Source organism: Cynara cardunculus (assembly GCF_001531365.2).
Source record: "Cynara cardunculus var. scolymus isolate 2C chromosome LG 2, CcrdV1, whole genome shotgun sequence".
Taxonomy (NCBI): Eukaryota; Viridiplantae; Streptophyta; class Magnoliopsida; order Asterales; family Asteraceae; genus Cynara; species Cynara cardunculus.
Window position 1 is genome coordinate 8,501,107 of NC_037529.1, and position 19,195 is coordinate 8,520,301.

General features: G+C 38.2%; 1 protein-coding gene across 1 annotated transcript in view; it reads right to left on the minus strand.

The window, feature by feature from the left end:
- Positions 1–1,557: 1,557 nt before the first annotated feature.
- Positions 1,558–19,195, minus strand: part of LOC112505865 — a 56,762-nt gene continuing 39,124 nt past the window's right edge. Inside the window, exons 21-27 of the mRNA XM_025109911.1 lie at positions 14,673–14,895; positions 2,686–2,808; positions 2,493–2,612; positions 2,223–2,288; positions 1,948–2,124; positions 1,803–1,862; positions 1,558–1,632 (exon numbers count right to left, since the gene is read on the minus strand). Coding sequence (XP_024965679.1) covers positions 1,558–1,632; positions 1,803–1,862; positions 1,948–2,124; positions 2,223–2,288; positions 2,493–2,612; positions 2,686–2,808; positions 14,673–14,895 — 844 coding nt within the window. The remainder of the gene's footprint in view (positions 1,633–1,802; positions 1,863–1,947; positions 2,125–2,222; positions 2,289–2,492; positions 2,613–2,685; positions 2,809–14,672; positions 14,896–19,195) is intronic.

Sequence of the window (19,195 nt, forward strand, 5' to 3'; positions counted from 1 at the left end):
GACCTCCAACTCTTCATCATTCAAGCTCCCCAAGTAGAAGAGCTAAATTTCATTTCTTTTATGCTACCTTAATTAATCTTTATTACTATAATTTTCTGAAAATTTATTGTTAAGGCCTTAATGGGTTATGGACCTTTAACTTGAAAATTCACATGAGAAGCTGCTTCTAAGTTCTAATTTTCTGTATTCAAGTATTGTTTGTCATTGTCTTCAGAATGATATGGTGGACATAAAACATAAAAATGATAAAATATATATCTATTTTATCTTATTTTGTAGTGAAAACAAAAGCTTTGGAAGTTGGAGCAAGGGAGAACAAAAAATCAGTAGCCACATTTCCTCGTTGTGTTGTTTCTTACTGGTTTTTACTTATTCGGTTTCAATATGTCTTCTAGGATTAGAAAACACGAGTCTGGATGTCAAAAGCATAAAAAGATAAAAAAGCTTCTCTTGATGATGATGATCCTTGTGATAATTTGAATGATACTCGTATTGATTCTAATGTTGATGCTATTTATGTTGATGATGCTAATGTTGATGCTATTTATGTTGATGATGCTAATGTTGATCCTAGTGTTAGTTTGGATGATATTCATGTTTTTAATGCTTCTAATGATGTTAATGCTTCTACGGATGTTAATGATGTTTTTAATACTTTCGATATTATTGATCCAAGAAATTGGGATGCTTTAGATTCTAAATTGATAATTGATGTGCTAGTTGTAAAGGATCCTAATAGAGATTTGTCTGTTCAAAAAGGGCCCTAAAAATAGATTTTCTAGACAATTTTTCTGAAACTGTTGCCTCTGCAGAAAGAAGTTTCTCAAAGTTGAAGTTATTGAAGTCCTATTTACGCTCCACAATGACACAAAATAAACTTAATGGACTTGCCTTGACCACAATTGAAAATAACTTTTTGGATAAAATTGATTATGACGAACTCATTAAAGACTTCGTTTCGAAGAATGTTAAAAGAATGATTTTGTTTAAGCAAATTTCACATGTTACTTTGTCATTTTAAGCATTTTTGTTGTTTTATATTCTAAGACTTTTAATAATGATGTGAACTTTTGTATTGTCTTGTTCATTACTTGTTTTAGATGAATAATAGTAGTAATACGTGGTAACAGGTGTAACAAGGCCTCCAAAATTACTCTTAATAGTAAGAACTAATTAATGATGCTATAATAAAATAATTTTAAAAATACAATCATGTAATAAGAAAAACCATTAAAACAATATGTCACACCTGGACAAATGTAAATGTATGACATGGAAAACTAGTAAGTTGTGTGTGTTATCAAATCAAAAGCTTTTATTGTAATAAGGGTTTAGTTTTTCGAAGTATATATATGCCAACTCGGGGTGATCTATCTCTTGTACACAAATTAAAACTTCTCTACAACTAGTAATTCGAAAAATGGGCAAATAACTCTAGAACAACGGGTGCCAAAAACACAGGTCTCCGCAAAATGATAAGACCGTGTCAAAAAGGGCAGCAACCGAAGCTCGAATTCAATTGCTTATTATTCGGAATTGAACAATGAATCATGAGTTTCAAGATTTGCTCACATAGAGAACGGGAACCAGTCCGGCTATTTTCCCATCCCAGCCAGGGCGTAATTTCTTCACCTGCAATACGTTTGAAACGTATATAATTATCAGCCATTTGCATTAAAGAAGAACCTATGTAAAAGCAGAAGGTACATAAATACAACCCCCTTGGAGTTGCCAAATGTAGATTGACAGGAAGAAAGGAATAAATAATATCAAGGTGGTGTTTCTATACATGGTGTACTTACATAGAACCATCCATCAACCTCGTATTCGATTTCAAGCTCTTCTCCGGAAACTAGACTCAACTGGAATCAAAGAATTGAAGTCAAGAAGTGGCCTGTTCACATTGTAGAATAAAGCAACACAAAAATCCACTGAAAATCAGCCTACCTCATCGTCACCACCAGCGGTGAAGTCAAAAAGTGCTGTTCCAAATTCCATGTTCACAGAAGAGGATCGGTCCTCATCAATGTATTTATAGCCACTATCCGTCCCAGCTAAGAGATTCACAAATGATTCGTAACTTTGGTGAAAAGGTGATGAGTATGGAGTTGGCTCTTCTCTAATCTTGAAAAAGAAAAGAAAAGCAAATTAGTTGGTAATTAATTGTATAGACAGAATTATATAGTGAAGTCTTAGTTGATAATGGTTAGAAAGAGCCTCACCGGAGAACCATAATCTTCATAGAAAGAGGAACAAGTAGCAGTATTGCTGCTTGGACCCGATGGTTCCTTTAACATCATATAACACTGTTATAGTCTTCTTACAAATATGTAATTGTATATAGTTAATGTACAAATCTCCAAAACGTTGGAGTCGAATATAGTTTCAAATTTTGACTATGACTTCTTCATTTTGGAGAAGTTATAGAGAAGCTGTTGGAGACGTTTTTAATAAATAATGAACTTAAAACTATGTTTCCATCAGTTACAAACCTTGAGCTGTGACTTTGAACTAAACAATGATGGATAATTCATTCCACCAAATTGAGATGAAATGGATGTTTCAGCTGAAGCTAGCGAGTCTGGGGAAGAAGAGCTAGATGACTCGTCATCCTGCACAAGGTAAAGATATCTTATGGTTATGCACCAACCAATATGCAAAGCCACATGATAGCAAGATCCTCACATCAAGTTCTGATGGCTCTAAAAGAGTTTTTGCCCACATATCATCATTGGAAGATCTGGCAAAAATGTTCTCATCATCAACATTAGGAGCATCAGTACCAGAGCCAGAAAGAAACTCGTTGACCTGGGAAATAAACACAAAATGAGGATATTTGGTCAGATATAGAAATGAAAAAGAGAGGTAACTTTTGTTGTCTCACAAAGTTCTAATTCCTAAAAGATAACCTGTTCCTTCCTCCTATAATTGCATTTTTTCAACTTCTACTAATGTGACACGTTTTCCTGTGTGGTTTTCCTTTTTAACATAATTTTGAAGATTTCAACATTGTGTAGTTAAAGTTAATCTAATTTTCTGTTCTAAATAATGAGAAGAGATGTACAAATAGACACACAAGTTAGAGAGACCATATTAGGAAACTATACAAACAATAACTAGAAAAATCGACCCTACTTATCTACTTTCAGCAAACACTCCCCCATCAAGTTGGAGCATAAATATTAACAATGACCAACTTGTTACAAAGATAATCAACCCAAATCCCATTGAAAGATTTCATGAAGATGTCCACGGATGAAATACAAGATTAGATCCAATATGAAGAGCAATTTAATGTCACACCACAAGTTTGCTGGTACTGAAGTCTCTTAAGTCCTATTTCAGTCATGAGCTTAAGTCTCTTAAGTCCTATTTCAATCATGAGCTGATATATCTACATTATCTCACAAGCATATTGTGCCATAGCCTAGTATTATGACTTTGTGTTGGATCTTGAGACAATTTTTTTTTCTTCTTACTTCCCCATGAATTATACAATATCTTGAAGTGGATTCTCTGTCCATTTTGGAACCTGCCTAATCTGTACCTGAAAAACATTTAATATGGCTATGTCCATGATTCACATACACAATGCCACGTCCAGGTGCTCCTTTCATGTTACACAAAATTTATTTTAACACTATCCAGTGATGAACTGTTCGTGATGGCATAAATCGACTGACCAATGCTAACCGAATAGACAATATCAAGATGGGCCACTATAAGATAATTCAATTTCCTAACTGTAATCACTAAAAGTGATGTATTTCTCATTAAACTAGTAAGGAACTCTACACAATATATATACAACCAAACAACATAATTAAGGAAATGATACTAAGAAAGCTAAACCCTACTTTACTATATCTAACACTTCTCCTCAAGTTGGAGCAAAGATGTTAATCATGCCCAACTTGTTACAAATAAAATTTATTTGTGATTTTCGTAATGGTTTCGTGAGGATGTATGCAAGCTGGTACTGCCCTGATATGTACCGCTTGGATCAAAGGAGGGTCATTTTGGGTTCTCGCGACACGGTCTCTGATTAGATGACAATCAACCTTAATATGTTTTGGCTTCCTCATGCAATACTTGATTCTTGGCAATATGAATAGATGACTGGTTATCACAATATAGTCTCATCAAGTCGTCTGTTATTACTCCAAGTTCACTTAGAAGTCTCCTTACCCACGTCATTTCGCATGGCTCATCTGCCATGGCTCTATACTCTAACTTAACACTTGATCGTGAGACAATATGTTGTTTCTTGTTTTTCCAAGAAACTAGATTTCCAAACTCTAGGAGACTGTCTGAGACCATACAACGATCGTCGCAATCGGCATACCTTTGTGGTCTCCTCCTCAATAACAAGCCCGGGTGGTTGTTCCATGTACACCTCCTCCACAAAAATGCCATTAAGACGTTCTTGACATCCAATTGAAGAAGCGACCAATGATTGATGACAGCCAAAACTATACAAATGCGAACAGACAACATTTTAGCCACAGGGGAAAATGTCTCATCATAGTCAACTCCATGGGCTTGAGAATAACCCTTTGCAACTAACCAGGCTTTCAACCGTGAACCAACAATATGAAATTTCACCGTGAATACCCACTTACAACCTACTTTGCACTTGCCATGAGAAAGTTGTTCCAAATCCCAAGTATGATTCTTGTGAAGGGCATCCATCAATTCATGCATTGCTTTAAATCATCCCGGGTGATTAAGAGCCTCAGTCACATTCCTGGGAACAATATGGCTATCAATGGCTATAGTGTAGGCACATGACTTGCAAGAGAGGTGAGAGTAAGCAAGATAATCTTGAATGGGATATCGGGTACGAGTCTTTGTGCCTTTTCAGAAGGCAATTGGACCGAAAGGCTCGGTATGTGATGGTAAAGGTGTATCAGGTATTGAATCAGGGACTATATAGTAGGCGATGATATGTATGTGTTAGGTGGTGGAACAGGAGACTCGTCAGAATCATGATGCATAAGTAACGACTCCCGGTTCTCATGCACTTGTCTTTGGTGTTGTCGAACATACACCTTGGTGAACTGAGTATCAGTCGGAGATGTCTGAATAGAGGAATTTTGTGCTAGTACCGGGAAGCGTAAGACTTGAGTATCAGAAGATTCAAAGGGGTCAGGAATTGGATTTGCGGACTCTGGAGCATTGCCGGTAGGTTTGACAAAGAAGGGACTCGACTCATTGAAGGTGACATTAGCACACGTGAAATATATACGAAGGGTTGAACACTAACAACGATAACCTTTTTGCACAAGCGAATGCCCAAGGAACAGACACTTGATATCACATGCTGCAAGTTTTTATGTCCCGGACGATGATCATGAACATAAGATACGCATCCAAATATTTTAGAAGTCAAGGGAAAGGAAGTGTCTTTGGGAAATAGAATGAAGAAAGGTGTCTTCCTTTTAGGTAGCGTTTGATACGCAAACATGACCGGACAAAACTGGACGAGACAAGAGGGTAGGACTGGACAGGATCGTATACAAGTGTTTGTGTAGTGTTTGGTACGACTAGGACTGAACAGAACAAAACAAAACTAGACAAGTTGCCCTTAAAAGTAATTTGATGATTTTATATATCATATAAAAGTTATAATCAACACAAATAAAGTAAATGATTAAATAATTTAATTTATAAATATTTTTCATATATACATAAATATATATATATATATATGATAGTACCAAATTTGAATGAAAAATTGATATAATTGATGGTAGTTCAAAAAACCCCGACTAGTACAAAGAAGAAATTATGTTTTATGCGGGTTGGAAGATTCTTATCAATTAGCAAAGGCACGATGAAGATTTTTACAACAACAATGGTTGTGAGGTAGGGGCATTGGTGATTGGTGGACAATGGTGGCTATTGAGGACGTGAAAATGATGGATAGTGGTGGTAGTAGCTGTCATAGTCGTTGAGGGGTAGTAGGCCGATGTGGTGGAGGTAACGGTGGTGGTGGGTGATGGGCGGTGGTGGGCGATGGGCGGTGGTGGTCGGTGAACGACGGTGGTTGTGGAGGACGTGAAGACGGTAGATACTAGTGGTGGTGGTAGTCGACAATGGTGGGAGAGGTAGTTGTAACTGATATGGTGGTGGTAGTGGTGGTGGGTAGTGGTAGCCGATGGTGGTGATTGACGGTGGTAATCTGTGACCGACGATGGTTGTGGACGTGGTGAAGGAGGTTGTTGTATAGAGGAAGAGGTGGAGGTGGCCAACCGTGGTAGTGGTAGTGGAGATGGACGGTGGTGATTGGTGGCAGGCGGTGGTTGTGGAGGTGGCGATGAACGGTGGTCGACGGTGGTTGTGGAGGTGGTCAAGGAAGTTGTTGTAGTGGAAGAGGATGTGGAGGTGGCCAACGGTGGTGGTCGGTGACCGATGGTGGCCGTGGAGGTGGTGGACGTTGTTGTAGAGGATGAGGTGGAGGTAGCCAACAATGATAGTGGTGGTGGCGATGACGGTAGTTATAGTGCCCAACAATGGTTGTGGAGGTGCCGATGGACGGTGGTGGTCGATGGTTATGGAGGAGGTTGTTGTAGTGGAAGAGGAGGTGGAGGTGGCCGACTACCTGCCGAGACTAGGAGTGGTGACCACTAAAACAAATACCATATTATAGTTTTACATCAAATAGGAGTAGATTAGTAATACTTCAGTTTTTGTCTTATTTTTGTCCCATCTTGTTCCACCCATTTTGGTGGAACAAAAAAAAACTTTTTTTATCCTACACTATCCCACCTTGTCCCTGTCCCACGTCGTGCTAAACATGGGGCAGTGAGTTGTTGTCGTGTCCTATATCGTGCCAAACGTAGGACAATGAGTTTTATCTCGTCCTGTCCTGTCCTGTCCCGTCCCATGTACCAAATACAGCCTTAAGGACAGAAAGTGGCACACGGTTAATTAGATAATTAGTTGTAACAACCACATCAGCCCAAAGCATGAATCATCATAGTGCAAGCCACATCCGGTAGATGGCGGTTCTTTCGTTCCGTAATGCCATTTTGCTGGGGTGTATATGCACATGAAGATTCATGTATAATACCATGCTCAGACAAGCGACTTGTAAAATCACAGGAGAAATATTCTTTTGCATTATCAGATCGCAATGTTTTAATGGAAACATCAAACTGGTATCTAAAATAGGCATAAAATTCATGAAAGATAGAAAATATTTCATTATGAGATTTAAATAGGTAAACCCATGTTGCACAAGAAAATTCATTGACAAACATAATGAATTATTTAACCCATTTATAGAAGTAACAGGACACGGTCCCCATACATCCGAGTGAATGAGTTCAAACACCGTGTTGACTCGACTAGACTTGCAAGGGGGATAATGACAACGAGTGTGTTTATCCAACTGACATGACTCACATGGTAACTCACAAACTGATCCGGTCTAAGTTCTTTAAGGACAGATATAGAAAAGTGGCCTAGCCGACAGTGAACCTCCCTAATACTGGAATCACAAAAATCTGTAGTTGAATATCGCAACTAGAGTCTAGAGGTGATCATTTGCGGGCGGGCCGGGCCTAACTTGTTTTCTTGGTCCAACGGGCCTAATATTATTAACTGAAACCCTTTTTGGCGGGCTTGACAACTTGCCATTGCCTGCCCTATAAACGGGTCGGCCTTGCCCACAGGCTAACGGGCTTAAAAAGTCACTCTTATAAATCTATAAACTTGATCACTAGCAATTAATTAACAAATGTGGAACCAATAAGTAAAGAAAAAACACCGTTGCAATTAAAATTTTAAGCAATTAAAGTGACAAATGGATCTCAACAAGTATAACCAAAGAGTCTCATCCTATAACTTTAATAATTTAATATTAAAATACACTAGTACAATTTTAATTAATGGTAAAAAATATTAATTATAAAATATAAACGGGTCGGACGGGCCTGTCCATATTTATTTTTACTTTACCCATGTCCGCCCGTTAAGTTTAATGAACAAACCTGGGCCCGTCCATTTTCTCGATAATGGTTGTCCAAACCCATATTTCTAGCAGGCCGAATGGGCCGGGTCTAACGGGTCGTCCCGCCCATGAACAATTCTAATCGCAACATTGGCAAGCGATAAAGACCTTGAAGATTTAAAACTTGTGCCAATCAACTGGTTCTTTCCCAAATCCTGAAAAACACAATGTGTAGGAAAAAAGGTGACAGAACAATTAAGATTTCAGGTAATCTGGCTAACAGATAGACACTAGACTATCGGGGAACGTAGGAACATAAAGAACAAATGATAGGTTTAGGTTTGACATGTTGCTAGTAGATCCTATGCCCATAATTTGACATGAAGATCCATTAGCTAGTCGTACTAGATTATGGAATATATTAGTTTCAAGATTAGATAAAAGGTCTTTCTTCATAGTCATGTGATCTGTGGCTCCCTAATCAATAATCCAAGATGGTGAGCATGCAGAAAAACAAGCAGATGTAATACCTGATTGTGCTTGTGTTGTACTAGCACAAAAGTAGATAGAACTTGGCCTCGGCAATGACCCAAAACTGTAAATTCATTGGATGTCGATCGTTGCACCAGAACTTTGTCTCCCATATGAAATTGAAAATTCAAAAAGGTTGGACCTTGGACAGACGAAGCCAAAAAAAGGGGGTTGGATCTAAGATGGTTGTTCAAGCAGCGATTCCGGGAACAACGGCCGAGTTTCCGGCAAATTCCAACAGATTTCGGTGTGTTCCAGCAGTTCCGCAGGTCCAAGTAAATTCCGACAAGTTGCGGCAGGTCCGGGCAGGTTCCGGCAGGCTCTGGGCGTGTTCCGGTTGGATCTGGCAGATTCCGCTATATTCTGGAAGATTCTGGCTAGGGTTCCAGCGATGGCGGCTGGGTATGGCTAGGACTCTGGTGACGGCTACTGGTCCGGCTAAGGTTCCGATGATGGCGGCTGGAGATCCGGCAGCGGTGGCATGTTCTGGTAGGTTTTTGGCAGCGACGGCTAGGTTTCCAACGTGGATTCCAACGATGACGGCTAGGTGGCTAGGTTTCAGGCAAGGCTCTGATACCATGTAACCACTCAAATAAAGTGATTTATTTCTCATTAAACTAGTAGGAAACTCTACACAATATAGATACAACCAAACAACCTAATTAAGGAACTGATACTAAAAAAGCTAAACCCTAATTTACTATATTTAATACTAACCACCCTTTGATATTCTTCAGGAACTCTGAATTGTTCACCGTCTTTCATAAGGCACATGCTAGGAGTCATTGGAGCACTACAAGGTTATGCTCCCAATTTTCTTTTCTGAGTTAACATGTCAAAGACATATTTTCTCTAAGATAGGAATATACTTCTTTTTTACTTCCTGTAACTTTATCGCGCCCAAGAAAAACCTTAGCCTCCTAAGTCCTTTGTGTGAAACTGAGAATTATTGAAAAACTTAAACAATGAGATTCCCATGGTTTAACTTCAAGTAATGACAATGTCATACGACCACATAGACAATTAATAGAATGATTAGGCTTGTTTTTCTTCCTAATAGACTTTTCAACAATTGCACTAAAAGTTTCAAATGAAGCACAAGAACTCTATTTCAAACCATAAAAAGATATTGGAAAAAAAACAGATGTGTCCTGATTCATTTTGAGCAAAAGAAAGCAAGGGGTTGTTCCGTATATACCTTCTCCAGATGAAGAAAAGCGTTTGTGATATCAAGTTGATGCAAAGGCCATTTATGAGTAGCTGCCATCGAGATAAACAATATAACACATGCCATTTTGCAACAAGAGAAAAAGTATCAGAATGGTTCACTCTATGGGTTTGAGCATAGATCTTAGCGACAAGGCGGGATTTTGATACCTATTTGCATCTCATGGCTTGTTTCCCTGAAGGCAAATCCACCAAGTCCCAAGTACCATTGTCAACTAAAGAATTCATCTCGTCTATTATGGCATTATGCCAACCAAGATGAGACATAGCCTCAGTGAAAGTTTTAAGAATAGAGACGAATTCAAGGGAATCAATAAAAGAAGAAGAAGAAGAAGAAGAAGAAGAAGAATGTGACAAGTTACATGAAACAAAAGAAAAATTAGGATAAATACACAAATGCTTACCTCCACATAATGCAAGAGGAACATCCTCATTCGGGACTAGATCTGATGACGGGGAGCAGATGCATGACGAGAATTGGGATATGGATGTCCGGAGAGACTTGGGTAATAAGAGGCTTGGAAGGAGTGGGTTCCAACACAAATTTGAAAGATGTGATAGAATAGACCAACAAATCATCAACCTCCTCATGACTAGCATGAGTAGATGAGTACAAAAAGTAAGGTGTTTTTCATGAAGATAGCATCAATCGAAATAAGGTACTTGTTAAGACTAAAACAATAACATTTGTTACCTTTCTAAACATGAGAGTAACCAAGGAAAACACTTCAAAGACTTGGGATCTAATTTACATAGATGTGGACAAACATCTCGACTGAAACAAATTCTACACAGATCCAATTATTGGAGAAAATAATTTTGTAAGGGGTCTTGCTATGAGGAACAAATGATTGCATACTAGTTACTCACAAAGCATGATGTTAAATTTTTTTGGCTCGGAAGGGTTCAAGAACATGCATTTGAATTAAGAGGGTCTTTCCAGTTTCATTAAGATGCTTGTTTTTTACGTTCTGTTACACCGTCCATGCAGGGCCTTGCAGTTTCTAAGGTAATCTAATTTTCTATTATAGATAGTGAGAAGAGTTGTACATATATACACACAACTTCGGAAACCGTATTAAGAAACTATAAAAACAATAACCGGAAAGATCAACCCTAGTTATCTAATTTCAGCTAACAATGACAACCGATATTAGCATCAAGGCCTGGTTTCAATTCAGAAGCTTAACCTACTTCAATCATTTTTGAGAGACTAAAACCCAAATTTTTTCTTGATAACAAATTTGCAACAAATATAGCTAAATCATTCGCAGAACCATATGTTGTGTTGGTCTCAACCATTGGCTTTGTAGATAAGACAACTAGCATCCGATTTAACACTTAGAAATTCATATCCAATAACAACATCATCGGACATGACAAGAAAGAATTAACATCCGAACCTTAGAAATTTGTTAGGTTTCAAGGCTTCGGATCTTAGTCAACATCGGATCTATAACTCGGATAAAATGTGAGATCACATCTTTGCTTTGATCATTCTCCATCCGAATTGGAGAACCGGTTTCACTTATCCTTCTAGTCATTCCATCTTGATTTTCGAGAACCCACATTTTATTCTAAGTTAGTTTAAGAATATTCTTACTTCATAACCATTCTATAGCTAGAATAAGATATATAGCTTATATTTCGGAATAGAAAAGATAGGATTTTTCTTTGTAGAAGTCTTGTAATTATCTGTATTGATCCAAGAGCAAAAAGCGTTCAGCGAAATCGAAGAATAGTTGAAGTGAGACCAAGATCGTCATCAAAGCAGATTGGTTTGTCATCTAGCCAAAAGAAGATTAATACAAGATAAAGTCAGATAGTAATCTGACAAATACTACTACTAGCAAGCCAGATTTTGGAGTGCAAACTTGTCCAGGAAGTTTGGCTCACCAACTCCTCCTACAATCCACGTGGTATGGGAACATGAGCATGTCAGTCAAAGTAAATTATAAAGCATTATTTTACTAGTGTCATACTTCATTTGTCCCTTGGCATACAAAAGGATGGGATACGATAACAAGTGTCTACATCAACCACAAAATCCGAAATGAAAAGTACAACCATGCATAGATCAGCAAATCAGATGAACACATGCGTTAAAGTTGGATAGTAGCATTTAATGCAATGGTAGCTATAAAAGGGCACCCTTGTCATACATTGCTACTCATCCGTTTTGATGGAACTTCTATGTGATAGTTTCTTAGGCAAAATCGGCATCAACATCTGAAGAACCGTCTTAGTCCTTCTCTAAAAGAATACCTTCTTCTCTCACTCTTCCAGTGTTTGCAAAATTTGTAACCAGTCAAATTGTTTTGGATCACAAGTTTACCTTCCTAGCTTCCACAACAAATCCATAATTCTTTGTTTTAGTATAAAATACAGGATTAAAAGTGAAAATTTGTTGGGTTTATATTCAATCCCCTTCTACAAACACATTCTGTGTAAGTCATTATATCCCAGGACCAACATGGTGGTCATCTATTCTAGCTGCAATATGATAGGTAAGTAAAAATTATATAATGTTGAATAGGATGGAAGCAGCATGGTTACTTGTCGAATCTTTTAAACACGTAAAAACAACATGTTGCATAGGAAGGAAGCAACATTAGATCCTGATTCCTCTTTTTATTGCTTCATATTTGATGCTAAAAGTTTTTACTTGAACTAATCTTGATAACCCCATTTGGACCAGATGGTGTTGCATACCAAAAAGATTTCAAGGTTTTAATGTCAAATCTCAACTTTTATTTTTCTAGAAACAAGATTAACTTCATCAACCAGAATAAGTACTCTAAGATTGATATCATCAAACCTAATAAAGCTTCTGCTAATTTTTTGATCCATAGAACAGTGTATTCTTCACTACTACTAGCTGCATCTAATCCAATCTCCGTACAAAATGTCATTATTGACATGGAAATCTTAGGCATCTACCTCTCCTAATGATCTCCTCTTACAAGAAGATTTTTCTACCTGATGCACTCAATGGCTGTTGTTGAAGATAACCAAACTATCTTAGACGATGTTACCCCAGTCCTCAACCAATGCCATCCCTACCCTTTCTCCATTTCATCATCGCCAATTCTATCCCTCAATATCTGTTGAATAACATTCTGTCCCTACGTGATGGCAGGTCCAACTGTCACCCTATATAAGTTATCTATCTGCCTCAATCTTTCGATTGACTGAAATCCCTATATCTTCATCCTATCCTGATCCAAATAACAGAATATATCCTTCCATATTACATCCTGTATCTGATACAGAAAGATCATTTTTGCTGATGGATTAGGTCACTAGTTATGGCCATTTATCTTAAAATTTTGTTCTGTTTGTAGGCAAGGCTAAATAGTCAGAAAGATAATCAACGTTCTTTATTCTTTCCTCATAAATCAAGGAATAGTTAGATATTGGGGGTCAAAACCCACCATAGAATCCTGTTCAACAAGTGAAATGCATTAGCTATCTGATGTCAGGTTGGCTGTAAGGGTCGGAGTAGGGCAATCACTCATACTTAAAACCAGTGTTCTTAAGGCCAAAGAGTCGGAAGAAAAGGAGGGAAATCTCTCCGTTCTTGGTTCTCCTGTAGTTGGATCCTCCGGAACCACAAGAATCTTTAATGAGGATTAGAATCGGATTCCAACTCAACACCTTTTGAGCGAGAGATTTTGACAAGAGTTGCTCTTTGGAGAGCACAATACAATGAAAGTTGTAAGCATAAAAAGACTAACAAAACAAGGGGCACCTAATATATACAAAGAATAATCCCAATAGAGCTGCAAGGGACTATGGTGTCCTCGAAAAAAAATGGACAAAATTACAAAATGCAAACATGCTTCAACCAATGCAAAAGAAAAACTCTTTTAGAAATTCAAGCATTCATAAATATTGGTTGAATTAACACCCTAAGGGCGTTTAATTCACAGAATGGAATTTGGTGGAATTGGAATCCATCGATGGAATTTGACTTTGAAGGAATTCAAATGAAATATGATGGAATTTCGCCTTCCAAAAGAATTGGAATTTGCATGTGATGGGGGTGAGGTGGCAGGGATGGCGGTTGTGACAACGACCACATCGACGTGGTGATATCGGGGTTAGGGTGATTGGGGTGGGGGTGGGTAGCAGTTGTGACGACTATAGTAGGGTGGTGGTAAGTGAGTGGTGGTGGGTGGGTGGAGGTGGGGTGGGTGGCGGTGTGATGGTGATAGTAGTAGTGTGGGGGTTGTGGCGGTGGTGGAGAATAGAGGTGGGGGTGGGTGGCGGCTGTGACGGCAAAGAGTGACCTGGTCGTGACGATGGCGGTGGGATGTGTGGGTGGCGGTTATGGCAAAGACGTGTAGTGGCAGCAATGAAGGTTGGTTGTCGTGGGTAGGTAGGGGTGGGGCGGGCGGTGACAATGGAGGGTTGGGTGGGGGTGGGGGTGGTAGAATGATAATATTAATTAGTGGCGGGGGTGGTTGCAACGGCTGCAATGGTGGTGGTGGCGGAGATGTTGGTGGCAGGAGTGGTGGAGCGGCAGGGGGTTGGTGAGGGTGGGGTTGGTGAGGGTGGGGCCTGGGGATAGTGGTTAAATTGGATGTAAATGTTATTTTCTTCCTTTTGAAACCAAATTATATAATTTGTTACATTTGCCACTAAATGCAATTCAAATCCTTCGGTTATGCCTAGGAAAGATCAAATCCCTCAAGCATGGAATTCAGCGGAATCCATCCAATTCAATCCACGAACAAAACATCATGGAATTTGGTCAAAGAAATTTGTCATTCCAATTCCATCAAATTCCTTCAAATTCCACGAACCAAACAGTCCCTAAGGGAAATCACTTTTGTAACTAACTAGGAGTGAATATTTAGTGATCCACCATTATCTTGATTTAGGCAATATAAATTCTATTCCACAAAAGAAAGTTAATATCTAGAAAGTCCATATATGATGATTTATTGCTCACTCTGTTCATTGCAGGAGCATTATTTCCCCACAAACCGTCATTAGCAAGACCAGTTGCCCAAGCATTTACCAGATCGTCATCAAAATTTTCAGGCTCCACCACAGGTGCTGGTTTAGTTGCTTCATATATAAGTTCAGAAAGTCCTGCTGCAAAAGCTGGATCATTTGTGCCACTCAATGGACTAACATTATGTTGATTACGAAAGACGTCAATAAGTTTGGCACTGTTGAATAGTGAGAAAAAAGAGATGTGAGAAGATGTCTGAATATATAAGCAGGACAAACATTCATAATAAAGTTGTACTACTATATACAAAGTACAATCGAGAGAGACCAACACAATTGCACCATTTATTTAAAGAACATGAACTTACTCTAATTAAAACAAGATTATATGGATGAAGGTGAAATTTGTATAGAAGAAATAAAGCTGCAAAGAAGCTATTCTAATCAATTCATTCCTGCAAACATGACAAGCATATTTTTCATACCAGGGTTTAGAAGATTTGGCATCTCCAAAGTTACATAGTCCATATGTATTTTTCACATCCAACACATGGAAGGGAGGAGGTGCTAAGTTTGTATAAAAAAGATTCACGAAATTTTCTTTTGGGGAATTTATAGAAGTGGTTCCATACTACAAGGCTTCAGAATTCAATATTCCATGAATTACGAAAGTTCCACACAGAGGGAACGTTGTATTAGTAAAGGATAGCTAATAACCATATACTTATCAAATAGGAAAAGCTAACCTAGGCACAAAGTGCTGACAGAGACTGCATTCTTGGGGCACCAGGGAAATTTTTTATTTATTCTTCGTAATGCCGTGTCCAATTGATTTAGAATAAATCATTAAGCATTTACTACTTAAGGGTAATTCCGTCTTTTGTTTATTGTTTCTGTTCACTAAGTCTACATGATTACCAGAAGCTTTAACTCCATCTGCATGAATAGCTGTAATTCCAGAAGCTTTACAAGGCTCTATTAAGACATATTCTCTTGTTGACAGAATTGCTTTTTGGCAGTGCCTTCAACTTGGATGTGAATGCTTCCAGATACTAAAGACTCCTTTGGCAAGCTGTGGAAAATCCTAGCTCCATTACTCTTTTCCCTAAACTCCAACTTCAAACTGATGCAGAGGCATCCATGTTATTTTCAGCTGGTACAAGACCAGCCCATTTTATGTCTCCGGCTCACCTTGGCTTTGATTCAGACTCTTATTTTGGGTTCGAAACAATTAAAGGGAGTATAATTTTCTGGCAGCCCAAAGGAGATTAAGATTCTTCCTCATTTATGTTTCATTAATAGTCCTTTAATTGCTTTCCAACTTTTGGTCTTTCTTTAGTCTTTCCATTTTTTCAAGAGTTATGTTTATCTTCCGGCCCTATATATGGGGTTCCAAGTTGTAGCTGGAAGACATCTTTTCTTTTTGAATAATGAGTTTACAATAGCTTGTGAAGCTGTTTTGAGTGTTCATACACAAAAGGAGTCGATTCTTGATTGTTGCTAGTATGATGCTTTGCTTTATCACTAGTAACATCAACCTTCGCCAATTTGGTTAATCTTGGTGGTGTGTAAGTACTTTGAAGTGTTGAGAAGCCTTGAAGCATATAAATGGCCAAAACAAGTTAAATCCAAGACATGCAAAATGGGTAGAATTTCTCCAATCATTTATCTTTGTTTCAAAGTATAAAACAGGGAATTCTAACATTGTTGCAAATGCCCTTTCAAGAAGATAGCCATGCTTACTGTTCTTGGGGCAAGAGTGCTAGGGTTTGCTTTCATTAAATGATTGTATCTGAATGATCCGGATTTTTCTAAAGTTATTCAAGAATGCAAAGAACGAGCTTGTGGTTCTTATTTCATACAAGACGGGTTTCTTTTCAAGAACAACAAACTTTGCATTCCTAAGAGATCCATAAGAGAGCTACTAATTAGAGAGGCTCATGGAGGAGGATTGGCTGGTCATTTTTGCATCAACCAAACCCTTGGTGTATTACAAGAACATTTCTATTGGCCACATATGGAAGGTGATGTTACTGCTCTTATTGCTAGGTGAGCAACATGTCATCAAGCTAAAAGCCAGTTTCATCAAGGCTTGTATACTCCATTACCTGTTCCTTCTCAACCATGGGAAGATATTTCTATGGATTTCATTGTGGCTTTGCCTTGTACTTAATGTGGGAAAGATGCTATAATGGTTGTGGTGGATCGTTTCTCCAAAATGGCACACTTTGTTCTGTGTCACAAAACAGATGATGCCATTCATGTTGCTGATTTATTTTTTAAAGAAATTGTGCTTCTTCATGGAGTCCCTAAAACCATAGTTTCTGACAAAGATGTCAAGTTCTTGAGTTACTTTTGGAAATCATTATGGAAGTTATTGGGCACCAAGTTATTGTTCAGCACCGCCGATCTTCCACAAACGGACGGAGGTAACTAATTGAACACTCACAACCTTGCTAAGAAGTATGGTGAGCAAGTCCTTGAAAGATTGGGATGTTAAACTTTCTTTTGCCGAGTTTGCTTATAACTGATCTCCAACTTATGCTATTAAATGCACACCATTTGAAGTGAACTATGGAGTGGATCCTCTCTCCCCTATTGATCTGATACAACTTCCTAAGGGTAGTGAAGTTCACTTTAAGGCATCAACTCGAGCCAAAGAAATGCAAAAGATTCATGAACAGGTCAAAGCAAAGATTGAACATGTCAACGACTTGTACAAGAAAAAGGCCAACAAGCATCGCAAGAAGGCTCTCTTTGAACCTGGAGATCTCGTGTGGTTGCACTTAAGGAAGGAAAGATTTCCTTTAAAACGGAAGAACAAGCTAATGGCAAGAGGAGATGGACCATAAAAGGTGTTGGCAAGGATTGGAGATAATGCCTACAAACTAGTGTTACCTAGGAATACAAACATATCAGCAACTTTCAATGTTGGAGATCTTTCTCCTTATCTTGAAGATGGTACATTGGAAGATTTGAGGGCAAATCCTTCCCAACCAGAGGAGGTTGATGCAGAGCCATCCATGTTATTTTCAGCCGGTACAAGACCAGCCCATTTTATGTCTCCGGCTCACCTTGGCTTTGATTCAGACTCTTATTTTGGGTTCGAAACAATTAAAGGGAGGAGTATAATTTTCTGGCAGACCGAAAGAGATTTAGATTCTTCCTCATTTATGCTTCATTAATAGTCCTTTAATTGCTTTCCAACTTTTGGTCTTTCTTTGGTCTTTCCATTTTTTTAAGAGTTATGTTTATCTTCTAGCCCAAAATATGGGATTCCAAGTTGTAGCTGGAAGACATCTTTTCTTCTGAATAATGAGTGTACAATAGCTTGTGAAGCTGTTTTGAGTGTTCATACACAAAAGGAGTCGATTCTTGATTGTTGCTAGTGTGGTGCTGTTGCTTTATCACTAGTAACATCAACCTTCGCCAATTTGGTTAATCTTGGTGGTGTTTAAGTACTTTATCCTTGATCTAATCAGATTGTTAATCTCACCCTAGTCTTATCCCTCTTTTTACTCATCCACCTACGCATCACAAACAATTTAGTATTCCATGGAACCTATACATAGTGTGGAAATCGGGATTTTGTATGAACAAAGCAAGACATAAACATAGACATATATATGTGCCTTAGGGTTTATTTTTTAACTCCAATTTGTAGGTTTTTATCACCAATTCTTCACTTTTTCAATATCAATACATCACTAACTTGTAGTTCATCATCATCAATTCGTATTTTTTTCACCACCAGCTTATAATCAATCTGAAATTAAAGTTAAAAGTAAACCCAAGAAGTAAATCATGACTAGGTCAATTCATGTATAACACCTTAATAAGATGTAAACAAACAATAACATATGTAATTCAGACTCCATCAGAAAAAGGCAGGCAAACTAAGCTAATGAATCCGATCCATCAGAAAAGATATTGAAAAAACACGGTAAAATATTTAATAGAAACAAAAAAAGACAATGTTATATGGATGATCGAGTAAGGTTGCACCAAAGAGAGATTACTCGACATAAAATAAAAAAGAGACAACACAATTAGTATCATGACCATGTTTAGTCAACATGACTTTCCATACGAAGGTGAATGAAGATTGTTAAAATATAAATATTGTATTTATTTGTTTAGGCCCAGTTAGCCCATGGGCCCTTAGGATTTCTCTTTCCTAGGTTTCTAATCTATATGTATCCTTGTACCCTTTCGTTGTAATAGACAAGTTAAGCGATATTATAATCCCCGATTACATGGTATCAGAGCACGATTTCGTAACAAGCACCGTTTTCATCTCTGTTCGTGGAAATTTCTTGGTATGATGTCTTTTCTTGGATCGGGAAGTTTCCTGATTTTGTAATTGTTTTCATCTCTGTTCGTTGGCGGTTTGGCACCCTATGAGTGCGCCATTCACTTTTTGTGGCCTTTTTGGCACCCTGTGAGTGCGTCGATCACTTTCTGCGGCCTTTTGGCACCCTGTGCGTACGCCGATCACTTTCTGCGGCCTTTTGGCAC